Below are 24,787 nucleotides of genomic sequence, written 5' to 3' on the forward strand. Positions count from 1 at the left end.
TATTTGTGGGCGATTGTTTGCAGCAGAGACTGGATGATGCCGTCTGTTTTAATTGTTTTTAACTAGTATTGAAGTTCATTTGTGTCTATATTATATGTGATTACTTTTCTTGAAAAAATATTTTTGTATCTTTGAGTGGTGCTGTCCATATGGGCTTTCTTTTTCTAAATATGTGGTTATGTACGTTTAAGCCCTAGCACACTCTATTCCACATTTATATTGCCAGTGTTGCGGACATTTATCTCGGGTCAGTGTCAGTCTAATGAGGCCTGTGAGTGTTGCATCCCATATGAAGTATTGATTCAGAAGGATCAGTTTTCACATCGTCTGGACATATCAAGCACTGGTTTCCTACTGCTGGAGGCAGTGCACATCCATGCACCCATTGCTCAATTTGCTGCCAGGTCTGATCTTGATTATCTGCCATTCTCAGCATTCCCAGTCTCTTCATTAATTGTACTGCTGGACGAAATTCCATTGATTTTTGAATCTGCATGATGGTAATTGCACAGCTTGAAACAGGTATGGCAGCCTTTTACTGATTGTTTCGGACAGCCGCTCCGCTGTAGCTCCGGGTTTCTTTGCACCTGTCTTTGTAATGGCGCCTCTGTCTGATGTTCTGTGACTTGTGGACATAAAAGCTACAAAGATAATAAGAAGGGGAAGTGTACAGAGTGTGAACGAACACTGAATGCCCAACAGAGCAGAGTAACCTCAAAAGTGTCCTGGGAAGAAGTTTACTAATAAAAGGAAACAATCAAAGTATTTTAATTATATGCTGCTATTATTGTAGTAACTGCATGTAAGTATTACATGAGGAAAAGAGATTAAAGAGACTCTGTAACAAAATTTTCATCCTTATTCTTCTATCCTTTTAGTTCCTATACCTGTTCTAATGTGCTCTGTCTAACTGCAGCCTTTCCTAATTGCACTGCGGCTGTATTATCTCTGTTATATGATCTAATCTTCTCTCCTCTGTCGGCTCTGTCGGGCTGAGGCAATCAGGCTGGAATGTGCTGTGCTGCTTGTGATTGGATAGAAGCTATACACACCCTCTCCAGACCCCCTGCACACTCTGTATGACTTGCACACTGAGCCTATCACTTGATATGTCTTTTGTTTGTAATCACTGCCTAAAACTGGCAATTACAAGCCAGGATTCCAGCAGGGAGAGGCAGAAACAGCACAGAGGGGCCCAGGAGAACATAATGAATAGAATGGTATGCTTTTCATTGTAAGAAATTATTTAGAGTACAGATTATCTTTAATGCATGTAATAGTACCTATTTCTTTATCACTTGTATCAATCTGTTTGTCAGGGAAAAAAATTACATTTTCGCCTAGATCATTTTCTAATCAGCCCCACATCTCCCTGTGAGTGATGTGAATGGAGGAGTCTGTTACTGCAGAGTGGTTTGCACTGTTCTGCATCACCTTTGGCGTAAATTGACCCTGGGTGACCACAGACTCAGCTGATGCACAGAATAAATAACCAGAAGATGTATCTATTCACATCATCAGGGAAACCCTCTGACAGAGACAGAGAAGGTTGGTGGTAGTTATGCCTTGGGTGTGACCAGACCGTTAAATCAGTGCAATGAAATGATGTAAATCCCCACTACCTTCACCTAGATCCATTCTAATAACTTCTTTAACTGAGGTGTCAACCTTTGGACCCATACATACTGTACGCACAGTATGTAGGGGTGGAGTGATTGAGAGGGATTAGAAGATTGCACAACCCCTTTGGAAACATTGAGTGCTGTCATAGACCACAATATAAATTGTGGCTATGGCAGTGCCTACTGAGTAATTTGAGCACTAGTGGTAGCAGGGTTCAGCTATTATAAAGCCAAACACTGACTTAGCGGCAGGAGCAGCGGTATGTTGGGCCTCAGGGTTCGGGAGACTGGGTGCAGTCATATAATATCATCATGTAAATTGTGGCTATTGCAGTGCCTACTGAGTAATTTAAGCTCAGGTGATGGCAGGTTTTGGTTATTATATAGCTGAACTCTGGACAGCAGCAGTGGCACTAATGGGTGCAAAAAGTTAGGCTACTTTTATAGTCGAGCTTCGGATAACAGCGGAGATTGCGCCGGGGGTAAGGGTCTTTTGGGGATTTTTGGGGGACGGATTCGGATCGGCCGTGGCACACTACTACTGTTAGGCATAAGTTGGTGGAATTGTAGTGGTAGGTGTGTGTGTGTGTGGGTGGGGGGGGGGGGGGGGTAAGTGCTAGGCGTAGGTGGGGCAGGTCAGTGTTAAACGTAGGTAGAGGGGAAGTTAGTGTTAGGTATAGGTAGGGGAGGGTTACTGTGAAAGATAGGTTAGTGAACCTAGTAGCTGAATATTGGTAAGATAACCGTCTATCAGCAATACCTATGAGTTTAATCCGGCACTACGCCTCTACGGAGGAGAGATAATGATTGTGGCTAACTGCATCATGACCACTGAAAGCCGGTTTGCATGAACCTAGAAACCCACTGTAAGCAAAGAAAATTGCTGTATGCACTTCTAAAAGGCATTGGAATGACTGCCTTGGTGGACAAATAATTTATTATGTGTTATAAATTCTACACAAAGGGGCTTAAGCATAGTTGAGAGCTGAATGGGAGGAATAGAAGACAAATGACCACCAGACACTCTTATTTTGTCATAGGAGGGTAAACACCGAGAGGTAGCTTACGTAGATCAGTCATGGCTTGACCACTTGTGAAAGAGGAACTGTCGCGAAAATCTTAAGATTTAAAACACATACAAATAAGAACTACTTATCTTCCAGAGTAAAATGAGCCATAAATTACTTCTCTCCTATTTTGCAGGCATTTACAGTAAGTAAGTAGTAGAAATCTGACATTACCAACAGGTTTTAGACTAGTCCATCTCTCCATAGGGGATTCTCAGCATGGCCTTTATTCTTTATAAAGACATTCCCTGAAAAGGATTTATACAAAGATGCTGATCAGCCTCCCTGCTCACCATACACCTTTTTTGGCAGTTGGACGGAGCAAGTGCCATTCACGAAGCGCATTTTGAAAATAAAGAAATCCCTGTGAACCCCCCATGAGGAGATGGGCTAGTCCAAAACCGGTTCTGTCAGATTTCTACTACTTACTGTAAGTGACAGCAACAATGAGAAAAGTAATTTATGGCTCATTTTACTTTGGAAGAAATGTACTTTTTAATTGTATATGTTTACATATATTTTACATTTTAAGATTTTCGCGACAGAGGTCCTTTAACCATTTCAGCCCTGATTTTTCACCTTATGCATCAGAGCAATTTTCACCTCCCATTCATTCGCTAATAACTTTATCACTATTTATCACATTTTATTGATCGATATCTTGTTTTTTCTGCCACTAATTAGGCTTTCTTTGGCTGGTGTATTTTGCTAAGAATTAGTATTAACAGGATTAATAAGAAAAAAATTGAAAAAATTCATGATTTTTCAGTTTTCAGCCATTATAGCTTTAAAATAATACATGCTACCATTAATTAAAATCTATGTATTTTATTTGCCCGTTTGTCTCAGTTATGACACCATTTAAATTTTGTCCCTATCACAATGTATGGCGCCAATATTTTATTTGGAAATAAAGGTGCATTCTTTCCGTTTTGTGTCCATCACTATTTACAAGCTTATAATTTTAAAAATGTTCGCAATATACCCCCTTCAAATGCATATTTAAAAGTTCAGAACCTTAGGTAACTATTTATGTCTTTTTTTTTTTTTTTTCAATTGTAATTTTTTTTTTCCATTAAAAATTTTATTTGGGTAATATTTTGGTGTGGGAAATAAACAGTTAATTTTTAATGTTATTATAATGTGTAAATGGTTATGTACAAATTATGTAGATGTAGTTTTACTATTTGGCCACAAGAATTGAATTTTTTTTTCCCTCCTTGTGCTTCTCGCTAAGCGGAAGCACAAGGGAGATGCGGAAATTTTTCCGGGCAGAAAGACTGAAGCCTCTTGTAAGAGCGCTTCGGTTTTTCTGCTGGGGACACGGATCGGTGATTGGGAACCATGTTCCCGTTCACTGATCCCAGGGCTACCGGAGGACACCACAGGGGCGCGCCCACGATCGCGCGCGGGTGTGCGCCGAAGTGCGGCACCGCAGCAGAGCAGCCGCCAGGACGTGACCTTCATGTCCGGGTGGCAGAAATAGTTAAAAGCAGATCCCTAAATGTATAAGCATACAATCCAATGTTGTTGTGCTTTTGATTAAAGCAGGATTGTCAGCCACATAATTAAATTCCATTTGCCCACTGCTCTGTGTTTATTATGTAGTCTACATGCAGTCCGCATTGCAAGCATTCCAATATAACAATACATGTTTCTGATGTAATGAATCTTATCTCAGTCAGCCTGGCTCTATTCTGGTGCATTGCCAGGGAGAAGGAAGCTTGTTATCTCCCCTCCCTCATTCCTACTCCTCATTGATTGGCTGAGGGCAGATCAGTGTGCCACGAGACTGAGAAGATGAATTTCACCTCACTCCACTGCAGAAGCTGCTGAAATACGATCTGTGCTGTGCTCACATGTGTATGCAAAGCAAGCTAGATATGACAGTGCAGTTTCTAGGAGAGCAAAAAAAAAAAAAAGAGCAAGGGAGGCAATTACATCAGGATTGGCTTCAGTCAGAGGCTGTAAAGATGGAAAATGCTTGGAACAGTTTTCTCTTTATTTACTATGTAAAATTCACTGAAATAAAAATGTGGACAGTAAAATACATATGTTATGTAAGTAGACAAGTAAATAGTATTTATCTACTTATATATGTGTTATTTTCCTGGGATAGTATGACTGTCTGTCTGTCCCTGCTGCTTTAATGCTCGGCTATCTCTTACAGGAGCATTCGTTGCTTGCGAAACATAATTCACTGGAATCTTATAACAGCCTTTATTCTTCGGAACCTAACCTGGTTTGTGATACAGCTGACATTGAGCCAAGAGGCCCATGACAGTAACGTGGTATGTACCCCTTAATAGCTGCTCTAACGTCCCCTGTTACATTTCACCCCAGTGCAGGGATTGGAATGCACTTGTCTTCTCACTGTCTGTTTCTCTCAGCCAGGCTGCTCAGTGTACAGCCTCTGTTCTTGTTTATGCTAATGTAATAAGTGCTGATAACCTAAGTTCTGCCTGCCTAGGTTTTTTTTGTATTATTGTTAGTGGCGCAGTGTGGTGGAGCAGTGTCATTGTAACACCACTGCAAGGATTCTCAGCATTCCCTGCATCTGAGTCAGCAATACAATGTCCGTATGTCAAATTTGTGCAAAGGTAGCAGGAGGGGGGCTCTCTGTCCCAGCCTCTCAGTATGTTCTACCTGCAGAGGCACACTGACTGCCAGCAGCTGCAGAGCTCATAGTGGATAGTTTATTGCTTTGCTGTGCTGGCTGGAACTGACAAATAGTACAGAAGCCTGCCACCACACTGAGGCTGGCACAAGTACAGCAGCCATATCAGATGATGAGGGCATAACAGAACCACAATCAGGGCAGGGTTTATCACTCGGGGACAAAGCAATGCATTTATTTCTCCAAGGCTGGTGTCAAGAATTTTGTCCTTTCTGCAGTTCTGTAGAGCGACTAAATTGTTTCACAAAAATGCTGTAAAGCTGACAGAAATGGAGTGTTTCCATGGAGCGCAGGGAAGCCCAGTCGCCAAGGAATTTATGTTCTGCAGATTTCAGTGCAGAGCTGGAATGCTAAAAATGACATTTTGCTTTTGTTTGGTAAGAAAACAAAATCCCATCATTTCAGTTCTATAAATTGCAAGGATAATTAGCAAACATAAATACAGCAAGGTTACCCAGCCTTCCCTGCACACAAAACACAGTGCTCTGTGGAGACATTGTCAGATTGAAGGATCAAATCCTGTTGCTAAAAAAAAACAGATGAATTATCCCCGGCATTGAAAAGGAAGAGCAAAAGTTTCAAATATGTGTAGGTAATTATTCTTATTGGAATATGGAAATTAATAGGCAAGCCTTAAAGAGAACCCGAGGTGGCTTCTAAGAATCCTATTAGAAAACAGAGGCTGTGTCTGCATATAATGCCCAGCCTCTGTTGCTATACTGTTTCCCCCCCCCAGCCCTCCCCTGTGCTCTGCTGTCCCCCATAAATCAAACGCTGTGCTAGCGACACGCAGCGTGTCACATCCGGATGTTTACATCTGCACTATCACTCTCGCCGCTCCCCCTCCTCCTCTCTATCTCTGCTCCCCGCCTGCATTCCTTCCCTCCAATCAGCGGGGAGGGAAGGGACACAGGCAGGGAGCGGCAACATAGAGGAGGCGGGGGAACGGCGAGAGTGACAGTGCAGATGTAAACAGCCGGCTAGCGATGTCGCTAGCACAGCGTGTGATTTATGGGGGACAGCAGAGCGCAGGGGGGCCCTGGGGGAAGACAGTATAGCAACAGAGGCTGGGGATTATGTGCAGACCCAGCCTCCGTTTTCTAATAGGATTCTTAGAAGCCACTTCGGGTTCTCTTTAAGCTGAATACTCACCTAACGATGGATCGGGAAACCTGACAGACGCTGCTCCGGACGAACGAGGCTTCCCGATCCATTTTCCATCAGTACATGTGACCTCACACAAGAGCACACTACGGGCGCTGATAAGAATTCAAGCTATCGCGGCACTTTGTGTGGGAGTTGTAAGGGATCTTAAAGATCTGATCCGCCGTAATGGTCGTTAGGACCGCATATCGCAAAGCGTTGTTTGCCTAATCGCACACCTGTACCCACGTCACAAGATCGCGGAAACGTTCCCTCGTTGCTTAAATAATTGCCAGTCGTTGGAAGAATCACGGACAAAAGTGTGAGCTGGGTATGGGCCTTTACACCAAAGCAGAACCATTTTTGACCTATTTTGGGCCCAAGGCATAGAAGCCTCTGAATTCATCCTCCCTTCCCACATACACACTTACACTCCATGGAGGGGACAGCATGAGCGAGACCTCATTAGCCAAGGATTACACTACAGGGGGCAATGGAAAGCTGCCAGACATCACAAAGGGCACTGCAAAAGCTGGAATATACTGTGCACTGCAGACTACCTGGAAAAGGATTTCAGTAATGTAGAGGGTGCAGTTTTGCACCCTGCAAATTAAAGGACACTGGGGCCTTTGTCCCAGAAAAAAAACCTGGCTCCAAAGATGGTACATGCTTAGATGGAAGTGATATATTTTTTTCTTTTTGCTGGCAATTCCAAAGCATGGCTGAAACAGCTCTTGTGGGCTCCAGGCATTGAAAACCGTCCCTGTGCCTGGAAGTTTTTGCTACAATTCACCGGTATTCCACTCACGAAGGCAGAATTGGATGATAGAGAGGGCAGGGTGAGAGGGGTCAGACGTAATGTAAAGCCAAGTACACACTTGAGATAAAAGTCTTTGTAAAATGAAAGATATCAGACCAATTTTACCCCCTTCCATGTAGTATGAGAGCCATACTCTACACAGTCTTTTCTATGGAGCTGAACTCCCCATCAGATAAATATCTTTGCAAGATGCTGCACACAGATGCTGTACACATTCAAACCATCAGTTCCTGCAAAATGCATTTATAGTCTATATTATCTGCAGATGTCATACACACCTTGTTTAACGGACATTCATCTGCAGATCAGACAATCATCTGTTGATTGGCCGCCGGAGAGATACGTAGAGGGCGCACTTCTTTTGCGCTGACTGGCCGCGACTGGCAGACCTAATGGGACCCCGTACCCGAGCCGCAGGCAGCAGACGACAGCGGCGTGGGAACGATCCAAGCGCATGGGGCTGGAGGAAGCCCCAGGTATGAATAAAACTTTTTTTTTTTTTATTTTGTCTCTGGTTTCCTTTAAGGTGCACATTAACAGTGCGATTTTTAACAAAAGATCAAGTTTTCGATAGAATCATTCAGATTAAAAGTAAAGATCATATTTAATCTATCCACACCACCAAATCTTTCAAGTCCTATTATTAGCAAGGGAAATCGCATTGAAAGAGTATATCTAACAGGATCATTTTACTAAATACATCACACAGCACTGGAGGATAAAATAGAAAAGGTTGGAGCGCATTCTTTACTACCACACGTGATATGCACTTTTCAGCAGGCAGATCAGGAGCTTTCTCTGCTGTGTTATTAGAATGCCTGATTTTAGATTTATGATGTTCTGTGCTTGCTAACAGCTGAGGCAGGCAGTATCGGCACAATAATGAATTCAGGACCTCTGCATGATGTGTTTCTAGAGACAGAACAGTCTTCGCATGGTACAATACTGATGGTCTGCTATCTAGCTTCACCACCTGATCAGATCATGTCTTCCTCTTGTTCTTACAGGTCTGGTGCCGCCTCGTCACTATAGCTCACAATTATTTTTATGTGACAAATTTCTTCTGGATGTTTGGGGAAGGCTGCTATCTGCACACAGCCATTGTCTTGACGTACTCTACTGACAAGCTGCGCAAGTGGATGTTCATCTGTATTGGCTGGTGTGAGTAACTATTTTGGTACAGAGGCATAACTACCGTGGGAGAAGCCCCTGTAGCTGCAGTGAGGTCCAGTGCTGTGGAGGGGCCCAAACTACTCACCCTGTCTCCAACATAGGAGCCGTCCCTCTATAGCAGACATATTTGTGGCAAACACTTTCTATGGGTGGAGGGAATTATGGGGGCTGCACATATGAGATGTTTAGCATGTAGCTCCTTTTTATAGTTTTTCCTGGGACTCAAATTCAAGAATATTGTTTAGATAAGAGCCAGGTATAAACAAATGGACATTGTAACAGATGGAGCCTCAAGGTGGCCATACACACCATGCAATAAAAAAAAAAATCTAATTTCACACTAATTCGATAAAAATGATCGGTTGTTCAGAAAACTCTAAAGGTTTTTTTTTTTTCTATTCGAGTTAGAAATCTGATGGAATTTCCCATTTTTTCTGTATATGTCGGGAGTGGTGGATTTTTTTGATCAATTTTTCAGAAAATTGAATGGTGAAGGGTAGATTGAGAAAATTGCTTGGGTCTACACATCAAGAAATTGAGAGTGTTTTCAATCATTTTATTTCATAACTGGGTGAAAATTGAACAAACGTGTGTGGTAAACTGGTCAGATTTTTCAAATGTTACATGCAAAAAATATTGTAACTCTCAGATTGAAAAGAAATACTGTATAATAAATAATATGGTATGTTTAGGCCTCTTTCACACAAAGACGCTGTGTTAGATGCGACGTTAAGGTCGCATAACGTGCCCCTAATGCAACGCATTGTGATGGTATTGGAGGACGCTACATAGAGCCGCGTTAAGCGCCTCCTGATGCGTACTTTTTGACGCATGCGCCGGCGGAGACCACGTGAGCGGAACACTCCGCATCACGTGGTCCCACCAGCCAATCGCGCACAGAGCGGCCGCTCCAGGAAGTAAGCACTGCACGTCACACAGTGCATATTAATTAGCCATGTGGCTAGGGGCACTAGCCGACTCTCCCCTCCGCCTCCAAAAAAACTGTGCATGTGCAAGCAGTCTAACGCTGCTAACGCTGCTAACACCGCGTGAAACACACAGCATGCTGCACACTCACAGAATGTCCAGCGTTACCCTGTAACGCAACGTGGGCACTGTGAACAGCCCATTGATTTTTCATTGCTGTGAGTTGAGCTGCGTTACAGGCTGCTCTAACGTGCGCCTGTAACGTCCCACTGTGAAAGCATCCTTAGTCAGAATAGCTTCATCCAAGGTCTTTTCAGACAGCTCAGCACCAAGAAATCCCATATGATTCTAGGCAATTCCTGCTTATGTGTTACAAAGAGAGACTATCCATACTCCATACTGCTATTTTTATGGGTAAAGTGAATCAAAATACCCAGGAAAGTGTAACCTATGAATCATAGAACAAACGTATTGGTTTTAGCAGTGTTTAAAGGGGATCTGAAGTGAAAATAAACTTATGATATAATGATTTGTATGTGTAGTGCAGCTAAGAAATAAAACATTATGAGCACAGATATGAGTGTCATATTGTTTCCAGTGCTGGAAGCATTGAGAAACTTCAGTTGTTATGTAAGTAAAAGAGCTTCTGTGAGCTTTGTGATTGTATAAAGTCATGGACAACACTGTATTTTGAAGCACTTATCTCAACTGTCTCTCATTGTTTCTTCTTTGTTTATGTTTTTTCTGCAGAGAAAAGTTCAAAGGCTCACTAGCCTGCTCTGTGAAATCATTTAACATGCTGAGTGTATTGTGGAAACTGCAATTATTAGAGAATGATGCACTGTTATAAAAAAAAAAAAAGCTATATATTTGAAAATAAAAATATGACACTGTTTTCTTTGCTACTGTTGTTCTATTAATTATCTGTACTACAAAACCAATTCATTATATCATGAGGTTTTTTTTTTCACTTCAGTGTCAACTTATTCTGGGAATTTCATCCAAAGGGGTGCCATGATTTGTAGTTAAAGAGGAACTCCAGTGAAAATAATGTAATAAAAAAGTGCTTTATTTTTACAATAATTATGTATAAATGATTAAGTCAGTGTTTGCCCATTGTAAAATATTTTTATATTCTGACATTTATCACATGGTGACATTTTTATTGCTGGCAAGTGATGTAGCTGCTGCTTGCTGTTTTGGCAGTTGGAAACAGCTGTAAACAGCTATTTCCCACAATTCAACAGGGTTCACAGACAGGAAACTGCCAAGAGTACGTACTCAGAATTTCTTTGTGGGAGGGGTTTCACCACAATATCAGCCATACAGCGCCCCCTGATGGTCCGTTTGTGAAAAGGAATAGATTTCTCATGTAAAAGGGGGTATCAGCTACTGATTGGGATAAAGTTCAATTCTTGGTCGGAGTTTCTCTTTAAGGCCATGTTTTGGTATACAATTTCCAGCTACTTTCGTCTCATGCGTGTTTGCAAGAATCGCAGTACTTCAGAATTTATGATGACGTTCATCCTGTATTTTCAGGTATCCCGTTCCCCATCATTGTGGCCTGGGCCATAGTCAAGCTATATTACGACAATGAGAAGTAAGTAACAATGGCTGGGTAAAGGCGGGTGGAAGGGGTATATATAGTATGGATCTGGATGGTTGATGGAAAGAAATATTGTATTATTATTATTAATCATTTCTGAAGCGCCAACGTATTCCGTGGGACTGTACAGTGTAAGAGACAAACATTGGTGCATAAAAATACAGAGAGTGGGATACTCAAAATACAGGCATTGGTACATAATACAGAATTGGCAGACATATTTACGGTGACAAATGTAACATGATGAATAAAATATTCAGCAGTTTCCAAGACATAAAAGGGAGAGAACCCTGCCCTTACAGTATAAAGGGATTGGAAGGAAATAAGAAGTGGGATCTATAGATCTAATTGGCAGTTGTAATGCATGGCATGGACCCAGCTGCAAGTCCATGTCATGCAAACCACAAGCCGCCGCCCACTCGCTGGGTGCACACGTGACTTTCATGCGCATGGCTGCAGGTGTGCGGCAGGAGTGTATAGCGGGTTGGGGGTGGCGATTGATTCTTGAAAAGAACAGGGATTACTGGTAATACAGAATGTGTGTGTACCTAGAAACGGTGCACTTTTGGGTTGTATTTAGAGTGTATAATATAAATGTGTTAAGAGTGCAGGTATTTTTCTGGCATTAAAGTGTACTTCTGCCTACTAGATTTTCAGTGATCTATGCAAACCACAGATTATTTCTCTTGTTTAACAAGTCAATGTATTAGGTTTTGCTTAAAGAGAATCTGAACTGAAAATAAAAAGTCAAAAAAAAACATTACCTCCCATGAAGTCTTCTCATCAATCTCTTTCTCCTCTCCTGCGTCCCATTTGTCCACTGTGATCAATGGAATTCTCCGTCCTCCATTTTTAAAATGGCCATTACCCCATAACAGCTTCCTGGTAAGCACACTGTCAAACTGTAATATCACCCACTTGAGCCATAGGGAAACATGGACATTGCCTTGCACATCCAGTTGTAACTGACAGCTGCGGATATACAACTGACAGTAACTGGTATATTTCAGTTCTGACAAAATATTGTCAAAACTGGAAGGGATCACTGTAAGAAGAAAATGGTGAGCTTATGAGAGGAACTGACGGTGAGGTTAGTATGTAATATTCCCTTTGCAGCTACATAATGTATTTATTTTAATCACTTCAGGGCGAGAGCAACTTTCATATATCAGCGCTGCTCCCATTCACTCACCAATAACTTTATTACTACTTATCACACCTAAATGATCTATATATTGTTTTTTGCAGGACAAATTGGGCTTTTAACATCTAATAATTTTGTTTAGTAATTACCTTATTTTCATTGCATTTTAAAGGGAAAATAAGGGGAAAAATAGAAAAAACACACTATTTCTCCATTTACATTCCGTATAGCTTTTAAATAAACAGTGCTAACTGTAAGTTAAACCCACAAATTGTATTTGCTTATTCATCCTGGTTATTAAAACATTTAGATTTTGTTCCTAGCACAATGTATGGTGACATTATTGTATTTAGAAAGAAATGTGTCTTTTTCTGTTCTTTTATTTTTTTCTTTCTCATTATACACGATCGATGATTACATGACCTTATTTGCAAAAATAATAGTAATATACCCTCATGGCATACGTTTTTAAAAAGTCATGTTCCTAAGGTAACAATATTTTTTTTTTTCGGTACAGAATATGCGAAAATTTAATTGCTTTTTATTCAGTTTGTGACTAAAAAGAATACACAAGACATGGGCCTCACCCCTAAAACTGTCTAAACTGTATTCTACTACTTATCCCAGGTTAAAATGTTACCACATATGTCTCTAGTAGTTTTCTTACAACTTTCCCAAGTTTCATCATAATTTTGAAAATTAATTTTTATGTTTTGATTGACTTTGTCCCTACCTATTTTTTATGTGATGGGGGTCCAAGCTGTAAGACACACCAAAATGTACTCTACAACTCGTCATGGTTAAAACGATACCACATGTGCCACATTTAGTAACAAACTGGTTGTGCATTGGCCACAAATACATTGGACGTATATATACGTCCTTTGTCATGAAGTGGTTAAATAATTTTACTCGCTTCAGGTTCCCTTTAAAGAAATCCAAACAATAGAAGTAAAGAATAAGAGGCAAGCAGAACACTGACATGTAGTAGCACCCTTCCCATTGTCCCTCTTCAGGCTTCTCCAAATAAATCCTAAATCTGCATCATTATAATCAAGCATTAGCAATGCCAACCAATTTTAAACCTATCCTATACAGTATATTGTTTTCTCCAGGGTTACAAGTGCACCTTAATATCAGAATTGAACTAAACTAACATGGTAGGGCCAACTGGCCATACGACACACAACATAATGGGCTTGACTCACTAAAGTGTGCTAACTGCTATCACAGCAGTTATCACGCGAGCTGCCGCACGCAAAGGTAGCTCGCAAACAGCGTTAAGCAAAGGTTTGTGCGCGATCACGTGCACTTTTAATGTGAAAAGCGCACGTTGCCGCGCGCAAACCTTCACTTTTCCCGCAAAGTAACGCTGTTCACACGCTAACCTTTGTGCACGGCAGCTCGCGTGATAACTGCTGTGATAGCAGTTAGCACACTTTAGTGAATTGAGCCCATTATGTTGTGTCCTATGGCCCAAAAAAAGGAGGGGGGGGGAGGGGTGGTTGCGCATCCCTAAAAACATGCTGCAATTGACTGGTTAATCGCATAGGCATGCACCACCTCTATTAGACTGAAAATGCATGCCCTGCGTCCAAAACAAATGCTACATTTATTCTACTATGGAGGAACTTGGGCTTCCACTATAGTTTGCATGCAAAGTATAATATATTGGACACTTGCGCCACGGTGAGGCAGACCTCCGGGCAAGTGGCCTAACCTAAATTAAAAACAACATATGTATAACCTTGGGAGAGGCTAAGCAAAAATGTGTAACTTACATTTTAATGGACAGCAAGGAGAGGGCCAGCGCATACCACAAAGGCTGCATCTGAAATGACCAACAACTCACATGTGCAGCACCTCTAATAAGCTATCTGCAGGGATAGTTGGCCCTACTGTGGGATAAGCGAAGGTTTGTGCGCTATCACGTCCGCTTTTCCCTTGAAAAGCGCACGTGATCGCATGCAAACCTTCGCTTATCACGCAAAGTAACGCTGCTCACGCGCTAACCTTTGCGCATGGCAGCTCGCGTGATAACTGCTCTGATAGCACATTTTATGTCAAAGGGCAACTGAAGGGAGAAAGATATGGAGGCTGCCATCTTTATTTCCTTTTACGCAATATCAGTTGCAATATCAGTTGCCTGGCGGCCCTGCTGATCCTCTGCATCTAATACTTTTAGCCATAGACCCTGAACGAACATGCAGCAGATCATGTGTTTCTGACATTATTGTCAGATCTGACAAGATTAGCTGCATGCATGTTCCTGGTATAATTCAGACACTACTGCAGCCAAATAGAGCAGCAGGGCTGCCAGGCAAGTGGTATTGTTTAAAAGGATATAAATATGACACTCTCTATATATTTTTCACTACAGTTGTCCTTTAAAATTATGTAAATGTATGCAACACGATTCCAAGGTTTGATCCCAATTGCATACAATTAACAAAATTTGCATCAACTCAAAATGAACATCATCTTAACGACAAACTGTAGTGGGAGGATATTTAAAGTAGTAGTATACTCCCAAATCTAGAATTTCAGTAACTACTCTTACATAAAAGAACACTTGAAAGCCACTCTACACATTCTGTGTGTGTAAAAATGTATACATTCACTACTTGTCACATTGGCAAAGGCAAAATATACTTTCTGCCTCTGTTTTGATTCTGCACCCTCCCTCTACTGAATCGACACATTGCTCTGGCAACAGCTAGTTGCTTCAGCGGTATAGGAGGAGGGCAGAGTAAAGGCATATGCCTTCAGAGAGCTTGAGCCAGCAATGATTACATTTACCATTAGCCAGAGATAAGCTATCTTTAACTGCTCTCTGCAGTGTAAGTATACGTTTTTATATACAAAGAATGTGTGGGAATGTTTTCAAATGTTCTTTTATTTAAAGTGTACCAGAGACAACATATACTCACCTTTTTTTACATACCTGGGGCTTCGCTACCACACTGCTGTCCTCCGGTACTGGTATCTCTCCGGCAGCTGCTAGAGAGATACCTAAATAGCGCACTTCACTTGCGTCAGACTGGCTGCGACTGGAGGAAGTTGAGGGACCTGGTACTGGAGCTGCAGTCAGCGGAAGACGGCGGCGTGGTAGCGATCCGTGCCCATGGGGCTGGAGGAAGCCTCAGGTATGTATAAAAAGGTAAGTATATGTATAAAAAGGTAAGTATATGTCGGCTCTGGATTCGTTTTACTAAAAATACTAATTATTGAAATTTTAATTTTGGGAGTATAATCCTACTTTAAAGAGACTCTGAAGCCATTAGAAATTCTTTTTTTTACCTTCTATTTATGTTAAGCAATATGAGTAGAGCTGAAACGCTGCATTCCTGCGGCAGAACAAGGTTTTTATACCCCCCAAATCCCGGTGCAAAATTCCACGACTTTCCAGGTCGTGGATTTTGCTGCCCGGGGTGGCAGAGCTTTGCGCTGTAGCTCTGCCTCTACTGGAGTGAATCTCCATGCGGATCTCCGCCTCTCCCCGCCCCTCTCAGTGAAAGAAGACTGAGAGGGGTGGGGAGAGGTGGTGAATGGCGGAGATTGACTCCAGTAGATGCAGAGCACAAAGCTCTGCCTCTACCAGGTAGCGCTCCCCGAGTTTTGCCCCAGGCATTTGGGAGGTAATAAAACCTTGTTCTGCCTCGCGAATGCAGCGTTTCAGCTCTACTCATATTGCTAAAGATAAATAGCAGCTAAAAAGAAGTATGTATTTTGGCTTCAGACTCTCTTTGAAAATGAGACATTTTGGCATAGTTTAGGTGTGAGACTGATATGGTTAAACTATGAGTTTTTGCTGCAAGTATGATCTTATAAAATAGCACATGAATGGGGACAGAGATGTCAATTACAGAATGTCCTAAGCCTTTTACTCTGTTCCAGGTGCTGGTTCGGTAAGAAGGCCGGAGTGTACACAGATTTTATCTATCAAGGCCCTGTCATCCTGGTATTGCTGGTGAGTATGCAGGCTATTGTCTCAAGTGCAGGGCTAGCATGGACAGCATTTTGGTCATATAGATTGCTTCATTGAGGCACAAAAAGGATTACACTAGCCTTTGTTCTGGCCTGTCAGGTGCAGCAATGCACTAATTGCCTAAAGATCACGAGCCATAAAATGATTATATCCATGTACAGTAACAGCTGTTGGCCGTTTTGCATGAGTAAACCTTAACATGCCTCTGCTCTGAAAAGGCCATTAGAAACTGTTGTTTTTTTTATCAGGAGGCCCCCACAGAAATCTATTAAATAAAACAGAGAACTGTTGTTGCAGCTGAGTATATAACAGATTTGCCATTATTTTATCATTTTTGTGCAGTGAAAGCAAATTCTTTAGCCCTTTGCAGGGTGTATTGCACTATCCACACGTGTGTCACTGTGTGTCCTTCAGTTTGTGGTGCTCAGTAAAATAGTAATGTTCATGCACAGGCCTCTTTAATCTATATATATATAATCGTGTGTGTGTGTGTGTGTGTGTGTGTGTGTGTGTGTGTGTGTGTGTGTGTGTGTGTGTGTGTGCCACGATCACGCGAAAACGGCTTGACCGATTTGTACGAAACTTGGTATACAGATCCCTTACTACCTGGGATGATATGTTCTGGGGGTCTCGCGGGCCCCCTGCACACCTGGGCGGAGCTACAAACAGCAAATCAGATTCCACCCATTCAAGTCAATGGAAAAAATGTTAAAGGCTGCCATTCTCACAGTAATCAAGCCAGAGTCACACATGGCACAGTTGGTCACTTGGTGACCGAGGTTACAAATCCAGGAAAAGTGGGCGGAGCATAAAACAGCCAATCAAATTTCAGCCGTTCATTTTAAATGGGAAAATGTAAACTGCAGCTATTCTTAGACTGTTCATCGCAGGGTTCTCAAACTTGGCACACTTGGTCACTGGGTGAATGTGATTAAAATTCAAGAAAATGGGTGGAGCCTACAACAGCCAATCAAAAGTCACCTGTTGATTTTCAAGGGGAATATTTAAACTGCTGCTATTCTTACACTTTTATTGGCAGAGGCTTCAAACTTGCTACAGTCGGTCATTGGGTGACTGGGGTCCAAATTCACTAAAGGGGCGGAGCTACATACAGCCAATCAGATTTCCTTGGTGGATAAACTGCTTCCATTCACACATTTTTGATGCCAGGAACCTGACAGCTCACAAACTTGGTCATTGAGTGACTGTGTGTCAAGGTTACAAAAAGTGGGCGAAGCCAAAACAACTTTTACTGGGAAAATATAAACTGCAGCCATTCTTACACCGTTAATGGCAGAGTTCTCAAACTTTGTACAGTTGGTCATTGGGTGACTGAGATTAAGATTTTGGAAGGTGGGTGGAGCCAACAACAGCCAATAAAAATTCACCTTTTGATTTTCAAAGGGAATATTTAATCTGCTACCATTCTCTTATACTGGTAAAAGCAGATGCCTCAAACCTGGTACAGTTGGTCACTGGGTGACTAGGGTCCAAATTCAGGAAGGGGGCGGAGCCACAAACAGCCAGATTTGTTTATTTTTCAATGGGAATATACAAAGTATTGATACCAAGGACCCCAAAGCTGATAAACTTGATAATTGAGTGACTGTATGTCAAGGTTAGAAAAAGTGGGCGGTGCCAACAACTTCATTTTTTACATCGCAGGGTTCCCAAACTTTACACAATTGGCCACTGGGTGACTGGGATGAATATTCAAAAATGTGGGTGGAGCCTACAACAGCCAATCAAAATGTACCTATTGATTTTCAAGGGGAATATTCACATTGCTACCATTCTTACACTGTTAGTGGCAGAGGCCTCAAACCTGATACAGTCAGTCATTGGGTGACTGGGGTCCAAATTCACTAAAGGGGTGGAGCCACAAACAGCCAATCAGATTTGTTAGATTGATTTCAGTCATTCTGTTATTGGCAGGGTTCTCAAACGTGACACAGTTGGCCACTGGGTGACTGGGATTAATATTCAGAAAAGTGGGTGGAGCCCTTAGCAGTCAATCAAAATTCACCTTTTGATTTTCAAGGGGAATATTTACATTTCTGCCATTCATGCACTCTTAATGGCAGAGGCCTAACATCTGCTACAGTCAGTCACTGGGAGACTGGGGTTTAAATTCTGAAGGGAGCGGGCCAAAAACAGCCAATCAGATTTGTTTAATTTCAATGGTAAAATGCTACTTATTGATGCCAAACACCCCAAAGCTCATAAACTTGGTCATTAAGTGACTGTATGTCAAGATTAGAGATAGTGGGCGGAGCCAAAAACAACTAACTTTTTACATGGGGAAATGTAAACTGCAGCTTTTCTCACTGAGGCGCTACACCTGCTATTGCTGGAATTCTGTTTTGTCCCCACGTTTATTGCCTGATGAAGCGGGCTCGGCCTGCGAAACGCGTTGCACTTTTGGCGTACTATATAATAAATGTGATTGCTACTTTTCAGACAGTCTTTCGTGTCTGCTTTATGGAGGTAAGTCCACCACTTCCTCCTAGCAAATTTTAAAAATTGTATCCACTTTTATTCTGCTGGCGCCTCTGTTCTCCTACTGCAGCTTTTCTTACACTGTTAATGGCAGGGTTCTCAAACTTCACACAGTTGGTCACTGGGTGACTAGGATTAATATTCGGAAAAGTAGGTGGCGCCTACAAGAGCCAATCAAAATTCACCTATTGATTTTCAAGGGTATTATTGAAACTGCAGCCATTCTCACACTGTTAGTAGCAGAGGCCTCAAACCTGCTATAGTCGGTCGTTAACTGTTTGGGGTTCAAATTCAGTAAAGGGGCGGAGCCAAAAACAGCCAGATTTCTTTGCTGGATAAATTGCTTCCATTAGCACAATTTTGATGCCAGGAACCCAAAAGCTCACAAACTTGGTCATTGAGTAGTGACTGTGTGGCAAGGTTACAAAAAGTGGGTGGAGTTAAAAACAGATTTTTCTGGGAAATTGTAAACTGCAGCCCTTCTTCACTGTTAATGGCAGGGTTCTCAAACTTAGCATAGCTGGTTACTGGGTTACTGGGTGACTGGGATTAATATTCATAAATGTGGGTGGAGCCTAAATGCCAATCAAAAATCACATGTCACGTTTCAAGGAGAATATTAAAATTGCTGCCATTCTTGAACTGTTAATGGCACAAGCCTCAAACCTGGTACAGTCGGTCATTGGGTCACTGAGGTTCAAATGCAGAAAAGGGGACAGAGCCACAAACAGTGAATCAGATTTGTTTCATTTCATGGGAAAATACAAATTATTGATGCCAAGGACCCCAAAACTCACAAACTTGGGCATTGAGTAGTGACTTTGTGTTCAGGTTACAAAAAGTGGGCGGAGCCAAAAACAGATTTCACTGGGAAAGTGTAAACTGCAGCCCTTCTTACACTGTTTATTTCAGGGTTCCCAATCTTTGCCCAGATGGTCACTGAGTAACTGAGATTAATATTCAGGGAAGTGGGTGGAGCCTATAATAGCCAATCAAAATTCACCTGTTGATTTTCATGTAGAATATTTAAATTGCTGCCATTTTTACACTGTTAATAGCAGATGCCTCAAACCTTCTACAGTTGGTCATTGGGTGACTGGTGTTCAAATGCTGGAGAGGGGTGGAGCCACAAACAGCCAATCAGATTTGTTTCATTTCAATGCAGATTATTGATACCAAAGACCGCAAAGCTCACAGACTTGGTCAGTGAGTAATTGTGTGTTAGGGTTAGAAAAAGTAGACGGAGCCAACACCAGCCAAATACATACACGGGCAACGCCGGGCAATCAGCTAGTAATTCATATAGTAGTGGTAAAGAGACACTGAAGTCTCTTAAAAATCCTTTTTTATCACAAAATATTGTTTAACATATTAGCCCTAACTAAACAGCAGCATCCCCGCCACTATACACTATCTAAATCCCCCCAAACTCGCCCTCCCTCTCCCCTGCAAAATCCACGACTTTCTTGGTCCGGGATTTTGCTGCTGTTGAAGGCAGAGCTATGAGCCGCAGCTCTGCCTTCATGCCTGTCTATCAGTGGCGGAACTACGCCTCTCCCCCGCCCCTCTCTGTGAAGGAAGACTGAGAGGGGCAGGGGAGAGGCAGCGATCCGGGCTGACATGCAGCTGTTTAGTTGGGGCTAACATGTTAAACAATATTTTGTGATTAAAAAAAAGGATTTTTAAGAGACTTCAGAGTCTCTTTAAACAGATTACAAAGCAATAGAAGATGCAGTGATCCTAATTATTTGATTAGAATGGGCCTGGGCATCCTGTAGGAGGAGGTTACAGAACCCAAAGTATAGGTTTTTTTGCACTTCGGCCCTTCTACTTCCTATTTGAGAGCTTATTAACCACTTCAGTCTTCAGTCGTTTTTCACCTTATGCATCCTAGCAATTTTCACCTCCCATTCATTCGCCAATAACTTTATCACTAATTATCACAATGAATTGATCTATATCTTGTTTTTTCCGCCACCAATTAGGCTTTCTTTGGGTGATACATTTTGCTAAGAATTATTTTTTTATAAATGCATTTTAAACAGGAATATTAAAAAAAATTGAAAAAAAAATCATTATTTATCAGTTTTCGGCCATTATAGCTTTAAAATAATACATGCTACCATAATTAAAAGCTATGTATTTTATTTGCCCATTTGTCCCAGTTATTACACAATTTAAATTATGTCCCTATCGCAATGTATGACACCAATATTTTATTTGGAAATAAAGATAAATTTTTTCAATTTTGGGACCATCGCTATTTATAAGCTTATAATTTTAAAAAAATATTCGTAATATACCCTCTTTACATGCATAATAAAAAACTTCACACCCTTAGGTAACTATTTATGTTTGTTTGTTTTTTTATTGTAATTTTTATTCCATTAACATTTTTATTTGGGTAGTTTTTGGTGTGGGAGGTAAACCGTTAATTTTAAATGTAATAATGTGTATTTATTTCATAAAACAAATGTATGTAGATGTAGTGCGAGTGGGCGCACATGCAATCATGTGCAGGAGCATAAAACAGCACGCAGCAGCACAGCAACAGCCTTTTGGACGTGACATTCACATCCTAAAGGCTAAAATGGTTAACCTCTTTACAGGTAGTCCCGAGTCAGGCTCGGAGCGGAAATCCGTAGCTCAGAGCGGTAATCCTGTGCCTGTCATTGATTAGTGAGATATATTACAGAGTTGTGCAGTATCTCAATAAATGACAATTCACTAAGGTTAGTGCATTCGGTAAAACAAGTAACAGTGTTTTGTATATAAGACCAGATTTGACCTGTTGGTAACTAGCGATCAGCATGTGGTGCAGATGTAGCCGTCACCCAGTAGGAAGAGACTCCCCGTCTTGCTACTCACCCCATTTGATCCGATATACTGCCGGGCGGGACATGAGAAGAAAGAAAACACACATAGCAGGAGAAATAGACGTTCTAGGAGTCTTTTCTGTATCCTTTTAGATGTACAGATCTATATACACAGAAGAGAGCCCTCTAGTGACATGCAGGCACATCTAAATGCATGGAGCCTTTTATTCTCTAGTAAGCGGTCACAGGAGCAGCTGATGCAGACTAGCTGTAGGAGAAGAATCAGCTCGCTGCAGAGACCTACTTCACTGGTGAGACTTCTACATTACAAAGCAGGACTTAGTGAACTGAAGAAACATTTTTTGTATATTATCAAACTATTACAGATTCTGTGGAAATCTTAGCGAATTTGAAAATAAAATAAAAAAGTCTAAAATACTGAACACGATAGTTTACAGACCTCATTTTTTTAACGAACAGCCCTTAGTGAATTGAACCCAATGGGTGCAATGTGTCACATCAAAGATTTTTCTTTCCCTTTTAGATAAACTTTATATTTTTGTTTAACATTGTACGGATTCTGATGACTAAGCTCCGGGCCTCCACCACATCAGAGACCATCCAATACAGGTAAATAAGCCCTTTTAATGCCCTATATCTTTCTTCTCTCCCGCCTCACTTACATCCCCATTATCCTCCGGTGTGGTTGTTTTGATTCCATTTTTCTGTTTCCTTTTAGAAAAGCAGTAAAGGCTACCCTTGTTCTCCTGCCTCTTCTGGGCATCACTTATATGCTTTTCTTTGTCACTCCGGGAGAAGATGAAATCTCCAGAATTGTCTTCATCTACTTCAATTCATTCTTGCAGTCCTTCCAGGTAGGACAGGGATTACTGCCTAATGAAAGCTGTATGTACATTTTGTCTGACTTGTACTACTTGCTAAAGTAAATCTGTCACAAACAGGTATTTGTAAAAGTCTTATTTTCTGCAGCCTGGAGCTGCTCATTCTTTGACGTTTTACCTGCTTGAAGCAGCATTTGCCCTGTGTACTGAAATCGACGGCTTTTTCTCCAGCTGAAAGCCTTAATGAGTCAGCCCTACAAAAGTGACGGAGTTCAGTGCCAGTAACCATTTTCTCTCTCACGCCTTGATAATTTAACAAACCCAATTTATTTGTTAGTATTTGTCTTTTAAAGGGGTTCTGTGGATCTTTAAAAAATCAAAAACTAACACTTACCTGGGGATTCTATTGGCCCCCAGCAGCTGTCATGTCTCGTGCTGTCCTCACCGTTCCCCACCGATGGTTACTGGTTCAATTATCCGTCTGATTCGGCTGCACGTGTGCTCGCTCCCGCATGCGTCTCCGGGAGCTTACTGCGCATGACACAGAGGTGCGAGCGGGAGCAAGCACTATTGAATAATTGGACCAGGACCGGCGGCAGGGAATGGAGGATCATAGGAGGACAGCTGAGGACAGGACAGCTGCAGCGGGCCAAAAGAAGCCCCAGGTAAGTGTCAAGTTCTGTTTTCCGATGTGTGTGTAATGTTTAATGTGGCCATGAAATAAGACCTTTTCTCCCTGTTGTGAGTTGCTCCCAGTGATGAGATGACTTGTATGTTACATACTTTCAATCAACAAGATTGTAATATGAAAATTAGAGGAGTCGGAGTCGAGGACTCGGTGGAATCCTAAACTGAGGAGTTGGAGGATTTTTGTACCAACTCCACAGTCCTAGTTTTAAAAGTGCAGCTGTGACAGTATGATGCAATGTTTTGTTTTTTTTAAAAGCTATATACCCGCATATAAGCCGAGTCACATATAAGCCGACCCTCCAACTTTTACCTAAAAAACCAGGCAAAAATGATTGACCCCCATATAAGCCAGGGGTAGGAAATGCTGGATTAGTGCAGGCCGCGTGATCCCCCCAGTGTGTCCCAGTATAGCTAGTATAGTGCCCAGTATGGGTAGGTAGTGCCTCAGTAAAGCTAGTAAAGTGCCCAGTATAGCTAGTATAGTGCCCAGTATAGCCAGTAAAGTGCCCAGTATAGTGCCCAGGTGCCAGTATAGTGATCCCCCCCCCCGCGGCCGCCGCTGCTATTACCTGTTCAGCCGGCGGCCGCTTCCTCTCACTCTGCTCTCCATCATGCGTATAAGTGTATCAAAGCAGCGCGCCCGGCGCTGCTGCTGTGACGAGGCAGGAGAGAGCGGTTCCCCTGGTAACGGCGATACACATCGCCGCAGCAGCGCCGGGAGCGCTGCTGTGATACACTTATACGCATGATGGAGAGCGAGAGGGGCACCCGGATTAGAGGAATCGTCCGCCGGCTGAACAGGTAATAGCAGCGGCGGCCACGGAGGGAGCGGGTGGGCGGAGAGGGGGCGGACCACCACCCAAAACTCGCATACAAGCCGACCCCCCAACTTTTGGCCCCCTTTTTGGGGGTCAAAAATTCGGCTTGTATGCGAGTATATACGGTAACTGAAAATTTCTTAGCTAATAATGTTTTATTCATTGTTCGTACTACACATACAATTCATGCATTCAATAGAAAGTTGGTACTGAGCCTAAAATTTGTACCAAACACCCTTTGGACGTCCATGACACAAAAATGCCAATAGATGTCTGCTGCAGGTGGAAGTAGTTTTGTATTAAATAGCTTTTATATGTCTGTGGCATATGGATGCAAAAACACTCAGATGTCGGCAGCAGTCTTAGGGCTGGAACCCACTAGAGCGTTTTTTATTTTTTTAACTTTAAATTGCTAGCGAGTTGCCTTAAAGCTCAGCTAATGTAAATGGATGGGACAAATTCCACAGAAGCAATTGCAACGAGCAAAATCGCAATTGCAGGCCATGCAGCATTTTGGTCGCATTTGCTCTTCAATGTAAAGTATATAAGCGCTGGCAAATCACTCATAAATCTCTATACATAGTGATTTGTTTGTGATTTTAAATGACTGCAAAATATTTTTAAAAAAATTATAATTATTTGAAAGGACCAATCAGAATAAAAATCGTTAGCAAAAAGCGTACACTTTTTAAAACTGCTACCAAAATCACCAGAAAACGCTCATGAAATCGCTTGCAAAATGCTCTTTCAAAACGATAGCGATTGCAACAACGATTTGTGACTTGTAGTGGGTTCCAGGCCTAAGGGTTAAAAAAAAAGTTTCCTCTCCTTTGTAAATCTCATATCATTGGAAAGTTGAGTGTTGGCTTTCATTTGCTTTATGCCCCATGTCTGTGTGATGCATCAGTTCTGACTTACGAGTGTTGAATGAGGGATGTCCACTCCTTGTAGTGAT

General features: G+C 41.8%; 1 protein-coding gene across 3 annotated transcripts in view; it reads left to right on the plus strand.

The window, feature by feature from the left end:
- Nucleotides 1-24,787, plus strand: part of LOC137541570 (corticotropin-releasing factor receptor 1) — a 366,548-nt gene that overhangs the window by 328,385 nt on the left and 13,376 nt on the right. For all 3 annotated transcript variants that reach the window (XM_068262939.1, XM_068262940.1, XM_068262941.1), the window contains 6 exons: nucleotides 4,860-4,980; nucleotides 8,337-8,490; nucleotides 10,969-11,029; nucleotides 16,077-16,149; nucleotides 22,027-22,112; nucleotides 22,222-22,357. In XM_068262939.1, coding sequence (XP_068119040.1) covers nucleotides 4,860-4,980; nucleotides 8,337-8,490; nucleotides 10,969-11,029; nucleotides 16,077-16,149; nucleotides 22,027-22,112; nucleotides 22,222-22,357 — 631 coding nt within the window. The remainder of the gene's footprint in view (nucleotides 1-4,859; nucleotides 4,981-8,336; nucleotides 8,491-10,968; nucleotides 11,030-16,076; nucleotides 16,150-22,026; nucleotides 22,113-22,221; nucleotides 22,358-24,787) is intronic.

Source organism: Hyperolius riggenbachi, chromosome 12 (assembly GCF_040937935.1).
Source record: "Hyperolius riggenbachi isolate aHypRig1 chromosome 12, aHypRig1.pri, whole genome shotgun sequence".
NCBI lineage: Eukaryota > Metazoa > Chordata > Amphibia > Anura > Hyperoliidae > Hyperolius > Hyperolius riggenbachi.